General features: G+C 38.6%; 1 protein-coding gene across 1 annotated transcript in view; it reads left to right on the top strand.

Moving 5' to 3' along the window:
• Window positions 1-18,242, top strand: part of DOCK2 (dedicator of cytokinesis 2) — a 395,355-nt gene that overhangs the window by 156,759 nt on the left and 220,354 nt on the right. The window contains exon 27 of the mRNA XM_054691629.1: window positions 14,339-14,434. Within this exon, the coding sequence (XP_054547604.1) occupies window positions 14,339-14,434 (96 nt within the window). The remainder of the gene's footprint in view (window positions 1-14,338; window positions 14,435-18,242) is intronic.

Below are 18,242 nucleotides of genomic sequence, written 5' to 3'. Positions count from 1 at the left end.
TGCTGAGGAAACTGGATCAATTACCACAGAATGTGTTCTCTGATGTCTATGTTCTTCCTCTGGAAGATGGCTTGGTAATTAGGGGTATTTTCACTGCAGGAAAGAGAGTAGAAGATTGTTTATTCTTTTATTACTCCTTCTCCCTGCTTAAGGGCCCCTTAGTCATTGGTGTGAGGTCAAGCTGTGTTGCCAGACAAGTTGAGAAAGTACATGTCCAGAGGCGTCTAGATTCTCCGGTCTGATTCCATCTTGCTCACCTAAGAATCTCTACAACAGTTAGTCGACACTTCATATTAGCTTTCTAATTAAATGAAATTGACATCCCATTAATAAAAAAGTGGTGATTACTTATTTTGTGTCAGGTATTTGTGCCAGACATTGAACTTAAAATAATGACACAGATCTAATCCCTAACAAGGAATTTGGAGATGATTCACAGTCTATTTGCTCAACAGTGAAAGGAGGTCATGTAAGAGTAGACAGGTCATAACTCTTACCTCAGAGGATCTTGTAGTCCAATATTTTAATGCTCTCACACAGGGCTGCATTTTAACAGGAGAAAATTAGCCTTAAGTGAAAGAATGACATTCAATCCATACGACTTCAAATAGCAATAAACAGCTGGAGGTGTATTTGGGAAATAATTTGGGTGAAGAAGAATGATGTTGATCCCTACAGGCACCTTCTCAGTCTGTGGCTAAAGTCATGCCAAGATTAGGGGTAAAGATTTGGGGATAAAGTAAAGGCATTACACAGAAGAGAACAGAGGAGAAGCTCTAGACTGGCAAGTGGAGAAGGAGAGAGGATGGCAGTAATGGAAAGAGGGATGTTGCTTGTTGGGGAGTCAGAGCATGGAAGGATGGAAGTCATATTTAAAATGGCTTTCTGGAGATAGTAGCAAAGGTTTTCACCAGCAGGCAATTTTGGCTACCATTTCTTATCACATGCCCCTGAATGTATCTTTTAAAATATATCTCCCAAGTAAGAAGCATGTTTGACACATTAAATTATGATCATATATAAGGACACTTCTGAATTTTCAAATCATTAGAGTTAAGCGGGGTGCCTTCCTGGAATTTATCTTCTTTCATACCATTTATGTTAATTTTGGGGAAACATTACAAACAGTTCACAGACCCCCATTTCTACGTGGCTACCTTAGGAGCCCATTGCTGCAAGGCTATTTGGACATGTATCATTCTCATTACATTGGAATTTACAAAATACAAAATTGCTATAAAAAGTCATGCTGGGCCTCCCCTGGCGGCGCAGCAGTTGAGTGCTGGGCTGCGAAGCTACCCGCAGCCTCTGCAGCACCAGTTCGATCCCTGGCCACTGGCGAGTATCCCACATGTCACACAGACCTCTCCTGCCACACCCGCTGCTCCCCTCAGCAGTGTATTTCATTGGTCTGCCTGTTCTGTTCCCCGCTCTGGCTTTAGTGAATTCTCTCACCCTCCCACGCTTCTGACTGTGCCCAGTGCTTGTATAAATAAATTAATTAATCTTTAAAAAAAAAGTTATGCACAGAATGCATGTGCCTTGCAACTAAGAAAAAAAAAAAAAGATTCAAATCCAGTTCCGTCACCTATGGTTCTGGACTGTGAACATTAACCTCTAAATTTTCTCACTTGTAACATGGGGAGAACCAGTATAGCAGATTGATAAGATTACTCTGTGAATTAGATGAGATGTGCATGTAAAGCAGTTATTATATGATATGACATAAATTAAATAGAATGGGTCTTATTTTATATCTTATATCTTATATCTTATTTTATATCTTAAAATGGGGTTATACTTATCCCCAGGGTTTTCATCAAGACATAGGGATATAACAAATATAAAGCCATACACCAATTGCCTGGCATAGTAAGAATCAGTTGTATTTTCTATCCATTTCTCCTTATGCAATCCCTGTAGAGTCCCTTTCAAAGACCAAAATACAGAAATAGATCATCTGCAAGGATCTTTATGAGTGCCTCCCACCAGTCTCCATTTATCAGCTTTAGGATGTTATGCTTTCAAACTTGGAGTATTTAATTTTTTCTGCTGTAGGCTGCAGGTTGGAGACCCCAGTGTATTTTATTTTATTTTTTTTAAAGATTTATTTATTTATTTATACAAGCACTGGGTATAGTCATAAGTACGGGAGGGTGAGAGAATTCACCAGAGCCAGAGCAGGGAGCAGAACAGGCAGACTGACGAAGTACACTGCTGAGGGGAGCAGCTGGCATGGCAGGAGAGGTCTGCATGCCATGTGGGACCCTCACCAGCGGCCAGAGAATCGAACCGGCGCTTCAGAGGCTGCGGATATCTTCGCAGCCCAGAGCTCAACTGCTGCACCATTGGGGAGGCCCAACCCCAGTGTACTTTAATACCCTCTTTCCTGTCTCCCCTCCTCATATACAAATCAAGTTAGAGGATCTAAATAAAAGCAACATTACTCTCTAGGCACAATGGGCTTTCAGTAGATTTTGTTTTTTTACCTGCTAGGAAACAAAGTTAAAAACATTTGATAAGTAGAATAAAATATTTCACAGTTGTGTCTTTAGAAAAGGTATTAGCGGGGAGGGATTGGGGTCAAAATAAGGGGGTTGCAATTGTATGGGGAATATAAAAATAAAATTTATTATATAAAAAAAGAAAAGGTATTAGCCCATGTCACATCATAGTGCCTTTCTGTCAGTTCAGTAACAAGGGAATTGCCTTCTCCCTGAAACAAAAGGGTGTCTCCAGTGCACCACAATCCCTGGTTTAAATCTGCTCAGTTCTCTGTGGCTGTGATTTCACAGGTGTGTAGAATGACTTGTTAGTTAGTTAGTTCTATTTATTTTCACACATTATTATTGTGAAAAATTCCAAAGAACGATGGCAAGTAGAATTATCCCTTTAACTTCCCATCTCTCCCTCATACCCCACTCATGGATATCTTTGTAAATACTTTGTCATACATTTCCCCGGCCTTTTTAGATAGAGAATAGTATTTTTCAGAAACATCAATGGGCTCATTTTACAGGTGGTTCTCTATAGACTCTTTTTATTATATATATATTAAGGCTCTTTCAGATGTAGACATAGTTACCTTCCCTGAATCCCCCTAGTAGAATTCACATCACTCATATGATAGGACCACTGTCTTGGTGGCATTTATCTTGCTTGCTCCATGTGGATATTATAAACAGTACACTATGCTATAAACAGCTGTGCACACACGTTTGCCTGATTGTTTACTTTGGAAAAATTTGCAGGATGATTTATTATCTACAAAGATCACATCTTTTCATTTCTGTGATCCTAGAAGATGGAGGCAGTAGCAGTGACAAGTCTGGACTTGTGTCAACAGGCCTGGGTTAGAACTTGGATTGCGAATTACAAGGTCTGTGACCACAGCCAGCACCTCAATCTCTTTCTCTGTAAACCTGAGGTGATGGAAGTATTTCTCTTATTTCATAATTACTTGCAGGATTCCTTAAGTTAATGTAAACCAAGTACTTTGATGAGTATATAGCATCTAAAAAAAGCTCAGAAAATATTAGCTACCAGAAAATATTAGCTAATTAATAAAATATTAATACCACTAAAATATTAGCTAAGATTAGCCACAGTATTTTTCAAAACAATTCTGATATAGTGGTTGCCATTTTGAACAATTTACACATGAACAAACTGAGGTTCAGATAGGTACAGTTGGTGAACACAGGGAATGAACAATGTTAATGGTAGATCCAACAGTGTTAATGGTAGATCCCGTGCAAGGAGAGACTCTGAATTTCCATAATACTGAAAAGCATTGCCTAAAACATCCACTGTGTTTATATACTAAAAAGAACATGGGATTGAGTTTGGGTGCAGGCTTTATCCCCTGTGGACACATCATTTCTGTGCAAGTTGCTAAACCTCTCTTATCCTCATATTTCACATTTGTGACTTCACTGGGGTTTTCAATAAAATAAATCCTAGTGTAGAGGTTAAGGCTATGAGCACCATTCCTAGCATACAGTGTTGATATCACAAACTTGTTAGTTAGGTAATGCGATATCCAAATGAGAACCTATGTCCTTTCCTTTTTATTATGTCCTCTGCTATCAATTCAAACTGTCCCCTTTTAGAGAATGCTGATCTGAGGAGCCAAGACACCAGACTACATGAAGATTTTGCCCAAGTCCTCACCTGGGACAGAGGTTTCCCCAGTGAATAGGAGAAGCAGAGATGATGAGCTACAGCAAAATCCCCCACCCAAATTTGCTGACCTCTACCTCCCTCTTCTCGGAGTCCCTGGCAGCCTCTGCCTCTTGCTTCACGCAATGAGGTGTTGTGTGGTATAGGCAAGACTTTCGGAACAGAAATCAGCTCATACAGCAAGAGAAAAGATAGACAGTGCTGAACTAAAACTCATAAAGAAAATCACATTACCTCCAGGGGCCACAGGAGAGGGTGACTCTGCTGGAGATGATAGCTGTTATTATCTTTTGAATGTTAGGATATTTTTTTCCTCAAGAGGGTTTGTGGTGACTTCAAGATAAGAAAGGAGTTGAAAATACCTCTTCTATTTAACACAGAGCAGAGAGACACAGTAGTAGTCATAGATTGCAGCTATTTACTATTCAGAATATGCATTATTTCTCTTCAGCTAAAAAAAAAAAAAAGACTTCTACTTTCCTTCTGTAGCTGACCGTGTGATCCCCATCTAACTGCTGAATAGGACTAAATACAAAGCAGGAAGAGCTGCTGGGATTGTCCTTGGCATGAGTACCAGGGCAAGGCTCCCTGCATGCTGGAGTAGAGGGAGCAGTGGGTGGGCATTTGCTCCTCAGAACTGTGTTTTTATTCTAGCCCTGATGACATCACTTGTCTCACATTAACTGGTCACATAATCTTGTGCAACCCCCCTTCTCAAAGCAGAAGTTTGTCTTTCTGTAAAATTAGAAGTTACACTAGAATTCTTTTCAGAAATTCAGATAATTACATAATATATCACATTTTTGTTATTTTGCATTATCTACTTTTAATATTTCTAATTAAATCATCTCACTTATAAACATTTAAGCATGAAAATTTAGATAGCCATGTAAAAATGATAGGTTAAATATAGTCACATATTTTGATCCTTCTTGAAAACCCACGGAACAAAAGAAAAAGGAGCTTTTTAAAAAAATAAATTTATTGAAATAATATTGGTTCATAAAATTATGTAGGTTTCATGAGTACAGCATTATAATTCAACATTTACGTGTTAACATGTGAGCAAGGGGTACAAAGGACCCCATAAACTTATACACTCTAAAATAGGGTCATGTCATTCACTGCAAAGAGGAAAAGGAAACTCTTAGTGTGAAACATTTTTAATAGAATTAATGTGCATAGCGAGAACAGAAGAGAGGATAATAGTTTTACAATAAAATATCCCAAATTACCATTTTCCCATGGATCAATGCCCAGCCAAATAAGGTTGGCCTGAAGTGGGACCACTGAGGCCTGAAAGTTTGCCACAAATCTAAGCCACCTTCTGTCAGGGAACTACAGGAAAGGGGTTCTGAAGCTGGACCCAGAAAGCTGGTATAAAAGGAGACAACACATCAAGGTTACTTCTGCCATTATCAGCCTCCCCAGGAGTGTCTCACCCACATGTTTCTTCCAAGTGTCTCTACATGTCTCTCCTCCATGTGTTTCCTTCCATGTCTCCTTCCCAGCAGTACCAGGGTGCAGTTGGGTGACAGAAGAAAGAACTTGCCTTTTTTTTTTTAACATTTTTTATATTCCCCATACAATTGCACACCCTTTATTTTGAACCCAATCCCTCCTCTCTCCGCGCCCCCCCCCCCAATAGCGTGTCTCTGGGTTATAGTTGCTTGTTGATTTTGATTTTTTCTTTATTGTAGTTATTCTTTTTCCTGGTCCCTTATTTAGGTTTTCTAGATTATTGCTATAAGTGAGACCATCCGGTATTTTTCTTTTTCTTTCTGGCTTATTTCGCTGAGCATGATCCCTTCCAGCTCCATCCATGTTGCTGCAAATTGTATGAGTTTATCTTTTTTGATTGCTGAGTAATATTCCATTGTGTATATGTACCACATCTTCTTGATCCAGTCATCTATTTTTGGGCATTTGGGGTGTTTCCAAAGCTTAGTTATTGTAAACAGTGCTGCTATAAACATAGGGGTGCAGGTGCCCTTTTGAATTAATGTTTCTGTGTCATTTGGGTAAATACCTAAGAGTGGAATTGCTGGATCATATGGAATCTCTATCTTTAGTAGGTTGAGGAATCTCCACACAGCTTTCCATAGTGGTTGGACCAGTTTGCACTCCCACCAGCAATGCAGGGGAGTTCAGAACTTGCGTTTTAACCCACCTGCCTTCCATATCATATAGCTTCACCTGGCTGCTCAGCTCCACCCATATCTCCCAGTAGTTTGTCCAAGGTGACAGCATTTAAGTGGGGGTAGAGAACATGGATCTATATATACCTCACTATGATCACCACCAAATGACTAGCTTTCAGCATCTACCAAACCATTGACCCCTTTCACCTGTTTTACTTTCTCTTCTGATAACCACCACTCTGTTAGTATATTCTAAGAGTTTGCTTTCATTTGTTTGTCTGATCTCTGTAAAGATGATAGATAAATGCAGTAGCAATTTTTACTCTATCTTGAAAACTGCTGGGGGTGGGGTGGGGAAAGCAAAGGGAGTTGTTTGTTTTGTTTTATTTTGTTTTGTTTTGGGGAGGTTTTTTTTTGGGGGGGGGAGTTTGTTTTTTTAAAGGAAGGTAGACATCATGTCAAAAAAAAAAAAAATGACCAGACCCAAAAGCAGTGATTCATAAACTAACAATGGGGAAAGCTGAAAAGACCTCCATTTTAAAGTAATGGTTCCTCCAATATCAGGAAATAGTACTAGCAGGGGTCCTTATAGGTGGGAGAAACACTTAAGCAAGGAGGATCAGATGTACATCTTTCTAAGCAGCAGCCTGACTCTGTGATGCTGGGTCACTGGAGGTTTATTCTATGAAGGAGATAAAAGATAGGGCATCTGGATTAGGAGACACTAGGTACAATTGAGGGCAGCAGTACCATACTTAAAACAAGGTTTCCAAGCACGGTACCTGGGTAGCTGATGTCTCCAGCACTTTCCTCCCACTCAATTCCTGTGTTGCTGGTAGTTAGACTTTAACCCTTTAGGCAATAGATCAGAGAATCCGTGACTATGGAATCTGACCAACAAGAGAAGAAAGACTTGTGTATATGGATATTTGAGTCTCTCCAACTTAGAGTCCCAACTGTGGCCCCCTGCAGTCATGCTCACAGAAAGCAAGCTCTGCTTACAGGCTCAGAGTTGGAAAACAGCATGAGTCACCACACCAAAATGTGAACTTACCACAGTAGTTAGAGAACTAAGGACAAACTCTAATGTGGAAGAGAGAATACAAAAAGCAATCAGAAGAGACACTGCATGGAAAAACAGACTCTGAGGCAAACCAAACCTTTAAAAATAGAATTTAGAAAAAGAGAAGAAGAGTCTTGAAGCAGGGAAAAGATAGTATGAAAAACAAACATGCAGAGAACCAGATTTTCCTTCCAGATTATGTGTTTTTTTTTTTCTTTTGGGGAAAGGAAATTGTATAAGAAATGAACATTTGTCATAATTTACAGCTTGGACAAAAATGGTGTTACAAACTCAAAATATTTTAAACACCAAATACCAATCAAACCAAAATTGTACATCATCTATATGGGAAGTGGTTAAAGTGGGGAGGAACAGGGTTCCTAATGGGAAATTCTTATCGTTTTGGGTGGAGAGTTAATAAATAATGCCAGAAAGTGAGCACATTTTTTTTAATGTAGTACCATTGTTTCACATCCTTGTTAATTTTTTAATAGTATAGGATTTCTCTTCAGAAATAAACCCACAGATTTATGGTCAACTACTCTTTGACAAAGGAGCAAAGACTATGCATTGGAGCAAAGAAAGTTTGTTCAATAAATGGTGCTGGGAAAACTGGGTCGCTACACGCAAAAGAATGAAGCTTGACCACTACCTCACACCATACACAAAAATCAACTCAAAATGGATTAAAGAATTAGACATAAGACCTGAAACCATAAAATACATAGAAGGAAATATAGGTGAAACACTGCGTGATATTCACATCAAAGACATCTTTACAGACACATCACCCAAAGCAGTGATAGTAAAGGCAAAGATAAACAGCTGGGACTACATCAAAATAAAAAGCTTCTGCACAGCAAAAGAGACAATAACAAAAACAAAGAGAAACCCCACCAACTGGGAGAACATTTTTGCACACAACACTAATGATAAAGGACTGATCACAAAAATCTGCAAAGAGCTGATGAGACTCAACAACAACAAAGAAAATAATCTAGTCAAAAAATGGGCAGAAGAGCTAAGAAGAAACTTCTCTGAAGAGGAAATGGAAATGGCCAACAGGCATATGAAAAAATGTTCAACATCACTTGTCATCAGGGAAATGCAAATCAAAACTACCATGAGATACCATCTTACACCAGTGAGAATGGCACATATTAAAAAAACTAGCAACAACAAATGTTGGCGAGTTTGTGGAGAAAAAGGAACTCTCCTGCACTGTTGGTGGGAGTGCAAACTGGTCCAACCACTATGGAGAGCTGTGTGGAGATTTCTGGACCTACTAAACATAGAGCTTCCATATGATCCAGCCATTCCACTCCTAGGTATTTACCCAAAGGACACAGAAACATCAATTCCAAAGAGCACCTGCACCCCTATGTTTATAGCAGCGCTATTTACAATAGCTAAGCTTTGGAAACAACCCAAATGCCCAAAAATAGATGACTGGATCAAGAAGATGTGATACATATACACCATGTAACTTTACTCAGAATTCAAAAAAGATAAACACATGCAATTTGCAGCAACATGGATGGTGCTGGAAGGGATCATGCTCAGCGAAATAAGCCAGAAAGAAAAAGAAAAATACCGGATGGTCTCACTCATAGCAGGAATCTAGAAAACTTAAATAAGGGACCAGGAAAATGAATAACTATAAGAAAGTGAAAATCAAAATCAACAAAAAACTATGAACCAGAGACACTCTATGGGGGGTAGGGGGCAGGGAGGGGAGGGATTGGGGTCAAAATAAGGGGGTTGCAAATTGTATGGGGAATCTAAAAATAAAATTTATTTAAAAGTAAATGTGGTCACCATTTTTAATACAACATATTTTGAGTTTAATGGTTGTAAATACCAAAATAACAACTACATCAACTAAAAGAAGTAAAGAAAATCTTCTTGCAATGGGAATAGAAACGACTTCTGTTTTTTTATTATTGTTTTTTTAAGTGATATAAATTTATAACTTTTATAAAAGTAAACAAATTTTTATACTGCCACTGTAAGTAGTTGGCATCACTTATGTAAAAGTAGAATTCCCAAGTGATTAAAAATAGTGTCTTATGCAATAAGATAACGAGCATGTGTCCAAGTTTTATTTAATAAGTTAGGGGACAAGCTGAACAACAGATCTGGTTCAAAAGAGTCTTGATGCTTTTATGTAACAAAAAGATGCTCACTTGCAATTGTCTTTTAGTGTAAGGCAAATACACGTTCTACAAGCAATATAATTACAGACCTTAGTAAACTAGCAAACAAATATCATACTTTGTCAAATTTCTACAAGTCCCTTGTAATATTTCTGGTTTCTAGTCTGTTGTGATTAGTCAAACAAAGTTACATTTCCTGGGAGAGTACGAGGACTCACTTCCCTTACCCCCAAAATGAGCTTGCCAAAAATGTTTTATTTAAAAATTCCTACAGCCCTGAGTATATAAGAAATTACATTCATATTCCATAGTATAAAAGAGATGCAGTGGGTGAGATGTTGTTAAGGCTCCATGAAGCATAATTTGAAAATCGTTATCTATTCCAACTCTTATATTTACCCTGCTGGTGGTGAAGCTTTTACCAAACTTGCGTCTTCTTATAATCCAGGGCTCTTTCCCCTGCTCATATTGCCTGATTCATGCATGCATCATTTCATCTCCTACCTAAGCAATGTTTACCTTGAATAATACTGCTGAGCATACTGAGGGAATTACAACATGACATTATTCAAGTCCACAAGGAATGCACAGACCACTGATGTGCTGGCCAAAGAAAGAAAAGCAGAACCATACAAATAGATCAGATTAGGGTCTCTGAACAATGACATTACTGACATTTTAGATTGACTAATTTGTCATCATAAGGGGCTATCTTATGCAAAAGGAAAACAAAATCTTGCAGTCTTTATTTTGTTTTATTCCCAAGTCTTGAACCTTTCTCCCAAACACTTGTCATAAATGTAACTTTAAAAATAAATATGGGGAGGGGGATGGCCAAAAAAAATAAATAAAATAAATATATACAATAAAATTAAAACAATTTTAATAAGCTCTATTTAGATGCTGTTGTATATACCAATTTTTCCTGTGGACTTCCCTCTTCCATAATAATGGAAGGTCGAAAGCAAAATGACAAAAGGGGATAGCTTTTACATAATCTGATTCCAGGTTATGAAATGGCTGTGTCTGTGAATCATTACTTTAAATCATCTCAGTATGGCATGTGTTATTGTTTTCTGGGAAGACTGTGGGAGATCAGAAGTTCTGAATTGCAGAGGTTCTGAACTGCATTTCATAAAGTGCAAGGGCTGACCTTAAGACCAAGGGTGAGCCAGGAAGACAGCCACTATCTGCCCCACTACCATCCCTCCTTCTGCTTTGTTATATGTCAGCCTTACAAGTAAGATTCCATTTAAAGAAAGGCCTCCTAATTCCTTCCAGTTATCACAGCATATATTATTAATAGAAAAAATATCACTATTATTTGAGTATCTTTAGGTTGGATGCATTCATTTCTTTGCCAGCACCATCATGGGAAGAATGCCTTTGTCATTTCAATTATAAGTCACTGTTTAGTTCAAGCCCTGAAGACACTATCCTAGAATTTCCCTCCACTTACCCAGCACTGCAGCAATTAACAGTGGGTGATTTGTGGCTGCATTTTTACTGCTTCATACAGGTTTATCATCTTGAAAGTTTTCCATTTGCATATATGCTATACATTCTTTGGTTGACATTTAGATATCATCCAGAGTTTAGATTATGCATGCCTTGTACTGCACTTTCTGCTACGTGCTGGGAATTCAAAAGCCTGGCCAAAATGCTGACGCACACCAAGGGGAATATGAGTTGCTGCTACTACTTATGGAGGGCTTACTATGTGCTAACGCTTAGTATCGAGGGCTTTACCCGCATTACCTTATTTTTTACTCAAACCAGTACTTGAAGGTTTTTATTGCTTGCCAACTTTTATAAATAAAGAAACTGAAATTCACAGAGGAAAAGTAATTTGCCCAAGGTCACCCATCACAAGTGAGCAGCATTGAGATTCAAACTCAAGTCTGTCTGATCCTGAAGCACTCTGCTACACAGCCTCCCACACTGAGAGTCTTCAGAGTGAAATGAATTGAAGTGGACAGTCTCCACTTTTAAATACCAGACATCCTGAGCAGTCTAATTGCTGCTCTTTGGACTAAGAAGGAATGGCTATTTAAAAGAAGTGGGGGACAGGAGGTCAAGCGAAAAGGGGTTTGTTATCTCTATTGGTTAAGGAAGATGTGTAATCCTGGAGGGAAAATAACATCAAATGGAAACCATTATGTCAGTTTTCTGTGGATTTAGGTTGATGAAATTGCCAAGGAATTCAGGGAAGATAAGGGAATAATGAATATGTAGCACCAAAGATTTTTTAAAAGGGAAAGAAAAGATCAGAAATCACTGAAGGCAGTTAGAAGTTGACCCAATTGAAGACACGCTCATACCATCTTGACAAATGGAAGCAGACCGATGAGGCCCCAATGTAGATCCATGCTTATCTGACATGGTGAATTTGGAGCAATTTCTGGAGACAGATAGCCTAATTTGAATCCTTTCCCCCTCACTTTCCAATTAGGTGATGCTGGACAAGTTACTTTAACAATGTAGATCATAATATCTCTCATATTGTGAGATGAGCTAAGGTGTTTAATAAGGTCCCAGGCATTTAGGAAGCCCTTAAAAAATATTCTCTGTTGTTGTTACTACCATGAACCTCACATTTACCTGGTGCTAGAAATAGATTATAAGTCAGCCAAATTTTTTTAAGAAATAAAGAAGCAGAAAAGAGACTTTCACCTGCAGCCAAGAAATAAAGGAAGATGTGCTTTCCCCCAGCCCTGCACATCAGGAGGAAAATACCAGACATGAGGATAGAGCAGAAAACTGAGAGTTGGCTGCGGTGATGGAACATGATGACTTGTTTCCATAAAATATATGTTCTGATGGAAGCTCTGTGGGGAGGAGGGTCACAAGCACCCTCTTGTCAAACAGGGTTGGAGAATCAGGGATTAACCAAAATGCAGAAGTGAGTCTGAGATAAAGAGAGCCAGCAAGTTCTGAGTCATTCATTGTTGGATGGGAATAGACATTGAAAGCAGGTTGGGAGGGGAGGATTGTTTTTAGTAGGAGGGTTTCTTTCTTTTTCTTCCCTTCCCCCAACTGCGAATCAGTTGAATGCAGCAGAGGTGAGTAAGGTGCTTATAAATGAATGTGGGTGCCATCACCTTTTCAGCCTCCGTTTATTGAACACTTTCTTTGTGTCAGGCTCTGGCAAGGTTCTGGTGCCACAGGCTGTTCGAACACCTTGGTGTTCATCACCAGAGCCTCATGGGGTATTGTATTGTGGATCTCAGTTATGAAATAACCCACATAAAATTCAGAAATCACAGATGCCCAGGCTCTATGACTGACCTACAGAAATGCCTGCAATGGCATTAGAGGAGTGAATTTTCTAGAACTGCACCTGTAACATTTTTATTTTTTATTTTATATATTTTTACATCATTTTTCATTTTTGCACAATGTATGCATTTTCATCTTGGTTATAGTCCCCATACAATTCTACCACCCTTGTTTTGATCCTACTCCCTTCCCCTGCCTCCCCTCCCCCCGCCATAGTGTGTCTCTGGTTTATAGTTGCTTGTTGATTTTAATTTTTACTTTATTGTAATTAGTCTTTTTCCTGGTCCCTATTTAGGTTTTCTAGATTCCTGTTATGAGTGAGACCATCCAGTATTTTTCTTTTTCTTTCTGGTTTATTTCACTGAGCATGATCCCTTCTAGCTCCATCTATGTTGCTGCAAATTGCATGAGTTTATCTTTTTTGATTGCTGAGTAATATTCCATTGTGTATATGTACCACATCTTCTTGATCCAGTCATCTATTTTTGGGCATAGCTTACCTATTGTAAATAGTGCTGCAATAAACATAGGTACACCTGTAACTTTTATGTTCACTCCAACCTCAAAAGACAAGAGAGAACAACCCACATTTTATATAGGAGGAATGTTGAGGCTCAGAGAGATTACATGGTAAGGAAGGTCACACAGCTGCAAGTGCAGAGTTGGAACTCAGAGCATCTGTGTTCAAAATCCCAGGACCTTTCCATTTGGTTAGACCATTTTCCTGGTGTTATGGAAGAAATTCTGTTCCTTAAGGCCTGGGATCAAAAAAAAATCTTAGGAAATATGCACAATATTTTTATGTACCGCAAAAAAGCATAAGCAAACACTACCCAAGGTTCAGGAGTTTATATTTAAAGTGGGCAGAAATCAATCAGTGTAATAACCTGGTTCACCCTGAACCACCCCCAAGGCAGATGATGCATATTGTGCTGCAAAGCACCCCATGGTTCCAGTTTCCATTATAGAACCTCAGTCCCAGGCTCTGGAAGCACTCTGGAAGCACCTCTCTATTTGTCCCTCCAGTCTAGGTATGATAATGGCTTCCTCCTGTTGCTAATCTCTACGTTAGTTTGTGTCGCAGCTTCTTTATTGCATGTATAAACAATGACCTGAATTAAATTTCCTACTTATCCCAGTTTACAAGGTAAGACTCTGACTGTTACACAGATGAAGAAACCCAAATTCAAAGAAGTAACTCAGCCAACATAGCACAATAATTCTTAACAGTATTCTGAACCAAATATTTTGATTGCAGAGCTTAAGTTCTTAATCATTAGCTTATATTTAAGGTGGTTAGTGAAATTTCTGGTGTCCCATACCAGGTGCTGGTAGCAATGGGGATATGATGACAGCAACAACCATGATGATAATGATGAAATAGAGGAAGATGGCAGCCTGGGGCTCTTGGTGGTAATCTTGATGACTACCATATGCAATCACTGTTGTATTTCCTTTGGAAGGGGTGCAGATACAATGTCCTAGTTGTCATACTGATGTCTCTGAATGTATTACAGGCTTTCACCTACCACCATATTCAAGAGATCATGGTCCAGCTGCTTCGCACAGTGAACAGGACGGTCATCACCATGGGGCGGGATCACGTTCTGATTGTGAGTACATATCCTCTTCTTTTCCAATATTGCCAATTGTTCATGGTCAGGGAATGGATTTTCTGGAAGAACAGATCATGTCAAACACCCAACACTGATTGTTGCTTTGCTTTGGAGTACAAGGGTTAGATTTTTTTCTGTCTGAGTTGGGAGAGCATGAGAGTTTCTCAAGAGGCTGAAATTTATCAATATAAGGTGTTGAGTGTGATTCTGACAGTAACTTTGCAAGGATTTGACCCCAAGAAGGGATCAAATAAAAATCTTTTTATTCCCATTTGCTTCTATATGCTCATGTCAATGCATATTTACTTAATGTACATTATGGCTATCAAAGACTTAGAACTTATCTACCAAGTTGATATATCAGGGGAGATGGAATGTCACTGGTAATGATGGAGAACTGAGAGAGACAGTGTCTATAGGTGGGTCCAGCAGAATGTTCCAAGAACCTCTTTTCTGGTCTGGAATCAAGCAGTGCCTAGTTGCACTTGAGTTTGGTCTAAGTGGCTTCATTCAATGTGAAATGTGACTGAAGATGCCAGTTGCTTCAAAATGTTGTTAAAAGTGAGGCTATTCTTCTGCACAAACACTATATTCAGAAATCAGGAGATTCCTGCTTATCAGTTTTATTATTTTCCCTCTCCAGAGGGAAATAGTCCTTTTAGCCTTTGACCATACTTACGTTAAACCAAAGGCCAAAAATTCTAATTCTTACAGGAATCAATAGCCATCAACATCACTCCTCTGCTTAAGCCCACCCATGGTTTCCCAACTCACTCATAAAATCCAAACCATAACTGGGGCCTGAAATAACTCCTGCCCCTTGCTCATTCAGTTTTGTGTTACCTCCCCCCCTCCCTGATGAAACATGATTTCATTTGATACTCTCTTGAATTGTTCTATCTTCTCCAGTGGTCTGAGTGTTCCCTCCGGTTAATCAGGTGTTGGCTTAGGTGTCACTTAATCAGAGAGATTTTCTTGCCTCGGCTACCTGGTCTGTAGTGCCTGGCACCTGTTTACCCTCTTTCAACATCTGTGTTTTACTTCTTCATTTGTCTCAGTACTTATTACCACCTGACACACACACTCATGTGCACATATGTTTATATGTTGTCTTGTGAGAATATGGACTCTAAAAATATAAGGAGTTTAGTTTTGTTTTGTTTTGTTTTGTTTTTGTCCAGTGCAGTAAGAGTGCTAGGCATATAGTAGGTATTTGATAATAGTCATTGAATATGAATAAGTAAATGAATGAATGAAATGTACCAGGTAGGGACTTTAAGGTTTAAGGATGACAAGTGCTACTCATCTCTGATTAACACCATGTGGGATTTGCCATATAGTTGCCAAACCCCCCAATGTCTCAAGAGAAGCTGAAATCCTTATACTTTATGTGAAATTTCCTGATCTTTAAGTGTTGCCAGCTAATTAAAAAAATAGCTGTAAACACTCTGTGATCCCAAGACAGCTAGCTTCAGCTCTCTGAAAACCAATTTGGGAACGCTGCTTTAAATGTACATGTACATCAGGTGTGGAATGTTGATTCTCAATATACTATAATCCTGCCTTAGGGAGACAGTATATAAGGTGTTGAGTGTGATTCTGACAGTAACTTTGCAAGGATTTGATCCCAAGAAGGGATCAAATAGAAATCTTTTTATTCCCATTTGCTTCTGTCTGCTCATGTCAATGCATATTTACTTAATGTACATTATGGCTATCAAAGGAGTGGTGACAGCCAGCAGTGCCAAGCACTCTTGCCTTTCTGAGGCACAGAGCCATGTAAATTGGTCTCTGTCATTTGTCTCAACCATTTCTGATTCAGTTACAAGTTTTTATAACTGCAGTTCCCATAAAACTCCTTAGATAAGCATTTTATGACCTCTCTAATCTCCTTCTCTTTGGAGTCAGACCTAAAGATGGTAGTCAACGTATTTGGCTCCTTCTGTACAGAGCAAGCTCTTAATTCTCTGTCTCTCCTTTATAACTGTGATTCTTTGAAACAGTGCCTGGATCATAGAAATCCCCAAATAATGGATATCCATTATTATTTCCCTTTCTTTCTGATGTAAGTCATCTCTCTATGCCTTTGCTTTATTGAGACAGAAAAATGAGCATAGTTTGACCTTCATTCACTACAGCCAAAAAAACTCCCTGAGCTTTTTATTTGATGCTCTGTCCTGGTCACTTGCCCTTCCAACACACTTTACTGCTGTCCCATTCATCCTTGTCAGGACACTCCCCTATTCTAGAATATTTAATGACTCCCCATTGTATAAAAAATTAAGTCATAAGTGCATTAATCTGGTCATTCTGAGATATGGCCACAATCAAATTGTTCAGGCTTTCCCTGTACTTTTCTCTATCCAAGTATCCACTGAAAATGGATATGCCCATGGATATTGCCCAAACATGCCTGGCAATTTCTCACTTTCGTGCCACTTTTTCTGTCTGTAGTTCCTTTTTGTGTCCTTGCTGTCTATTAAAATTCTATCTACTTTTCAAGTCCAAGAGAAATGTATTTTTCTTATGAAGCTGCCCTGAAACTCACCAACCTCCCCCATTCTAAATTGCTCAATTCTCTTTTTCTTTTAACAATTTCATTGAAATATAATTTACATGTTTTAAAATCTAACCATTGAAGGTATTCAGTTTTACCAGTTTCCACACATGTATGCAGCTGTGCAACCATCTCCATAATTCAATTAGAATCTACCTTCATCCCCCAGATTTCCATTTTCAGTCATTTCCCATCTCATCCATATCCTCCCAGTCCTAAGCAGTCACTAATCTACTCTCTGTCTTTATAGGTGCCTTTTCTGGACATTTCATATAAGTGAATTCATACAATTTGAGGTCTTTTGTGTCTGACCACTTTCTTAGCATAATATTTTGAGGTTTATCCATATTTTAGGATGTTTTAGTACTTAATTCCTAATTCTAATTTAATAGTATGACATTTTAGGAATATATCACATTTTGTTTATCCATTCATTAGTTGGGAGATATTTGAATTGCTTCCAACTCTTGGCAATTATGAATAATATTGCTACAAACATTCACAAGCAAGATTTTATGAAGTGAATGTATTTTAATTACATTTGGGTAGAAATCTAGGAGTGGAATTTTTGGGGCATATGGAAAGTGTATGTTTAACTTTATAAGAAACAGCCAAACTGTTTTCCATGGTGGCTATATATTTTACATTTCCACCAGCAATGTGTGAGGGTCTGGTTTATCTATATCCTCACCAACACCTAATGTTGTCAATCCTTTGGATTATAACAACTTTAATGGCATCTCACTGTGATTTTAATTTGTGTTTCCTGATCACTAATGATGTTGAGCTTCTTTTCATGTGCCCTGCCTCTTTTTGAATCATTTTTATCTGTGAATGTGCTGTAGTTCCTCTTTCACAGTATAAGTATTTTAGACTTAGACCTCTCTGTAAAGTGGGCTAATAATAGACCTTCCTGATAGAGTTGCTGGGAGAATTCAGTAACACCCAAAAAGCATTTACACATATTTCTTGTACATAATATTCACTTATGTATTCATTTGGTATTTTATGAGCCCTCTCATAAACTCAGGACAAAGACTCAGAAATGAATTATTATGGTCTGTGCCCTCAGGAAGACCAGGACCTCCTCCAATGGGATGTCTCTAAATTACTTCAAATTCACCACGTCTAGCCCCTACTTATTAGCAGCCCCCGAGGGCCTTCCTCACACTCTCACTGACTTCATGTTCTTAACTTATGGTTCTGACCTACAGAAACAGAGGAGCTACCCTTAATACCTGCCACTCC

This window comes from Talpa occidentalis, unplaced genomic scaffold, assembly GCF_014898055.3.
Source record: "Talpa occidentalis isolate TD23 unplaced genomic scaffold, MPIMG_talOcc4v2.1 talOcc4.9, whole genome shotgun sequence".
Classification (NCBI taxonomy): domain Eukaryota; kingdom Metazoa; phylum Chordata; class Mammalia; order Eulipotyphla; family Talpidae; genus Talpa; species Talpa occidentalis.
Note: the sequence above shows the minus strand (reverse complement) of the source record. Positions and strands in the feature narration are given on the sequence as shown.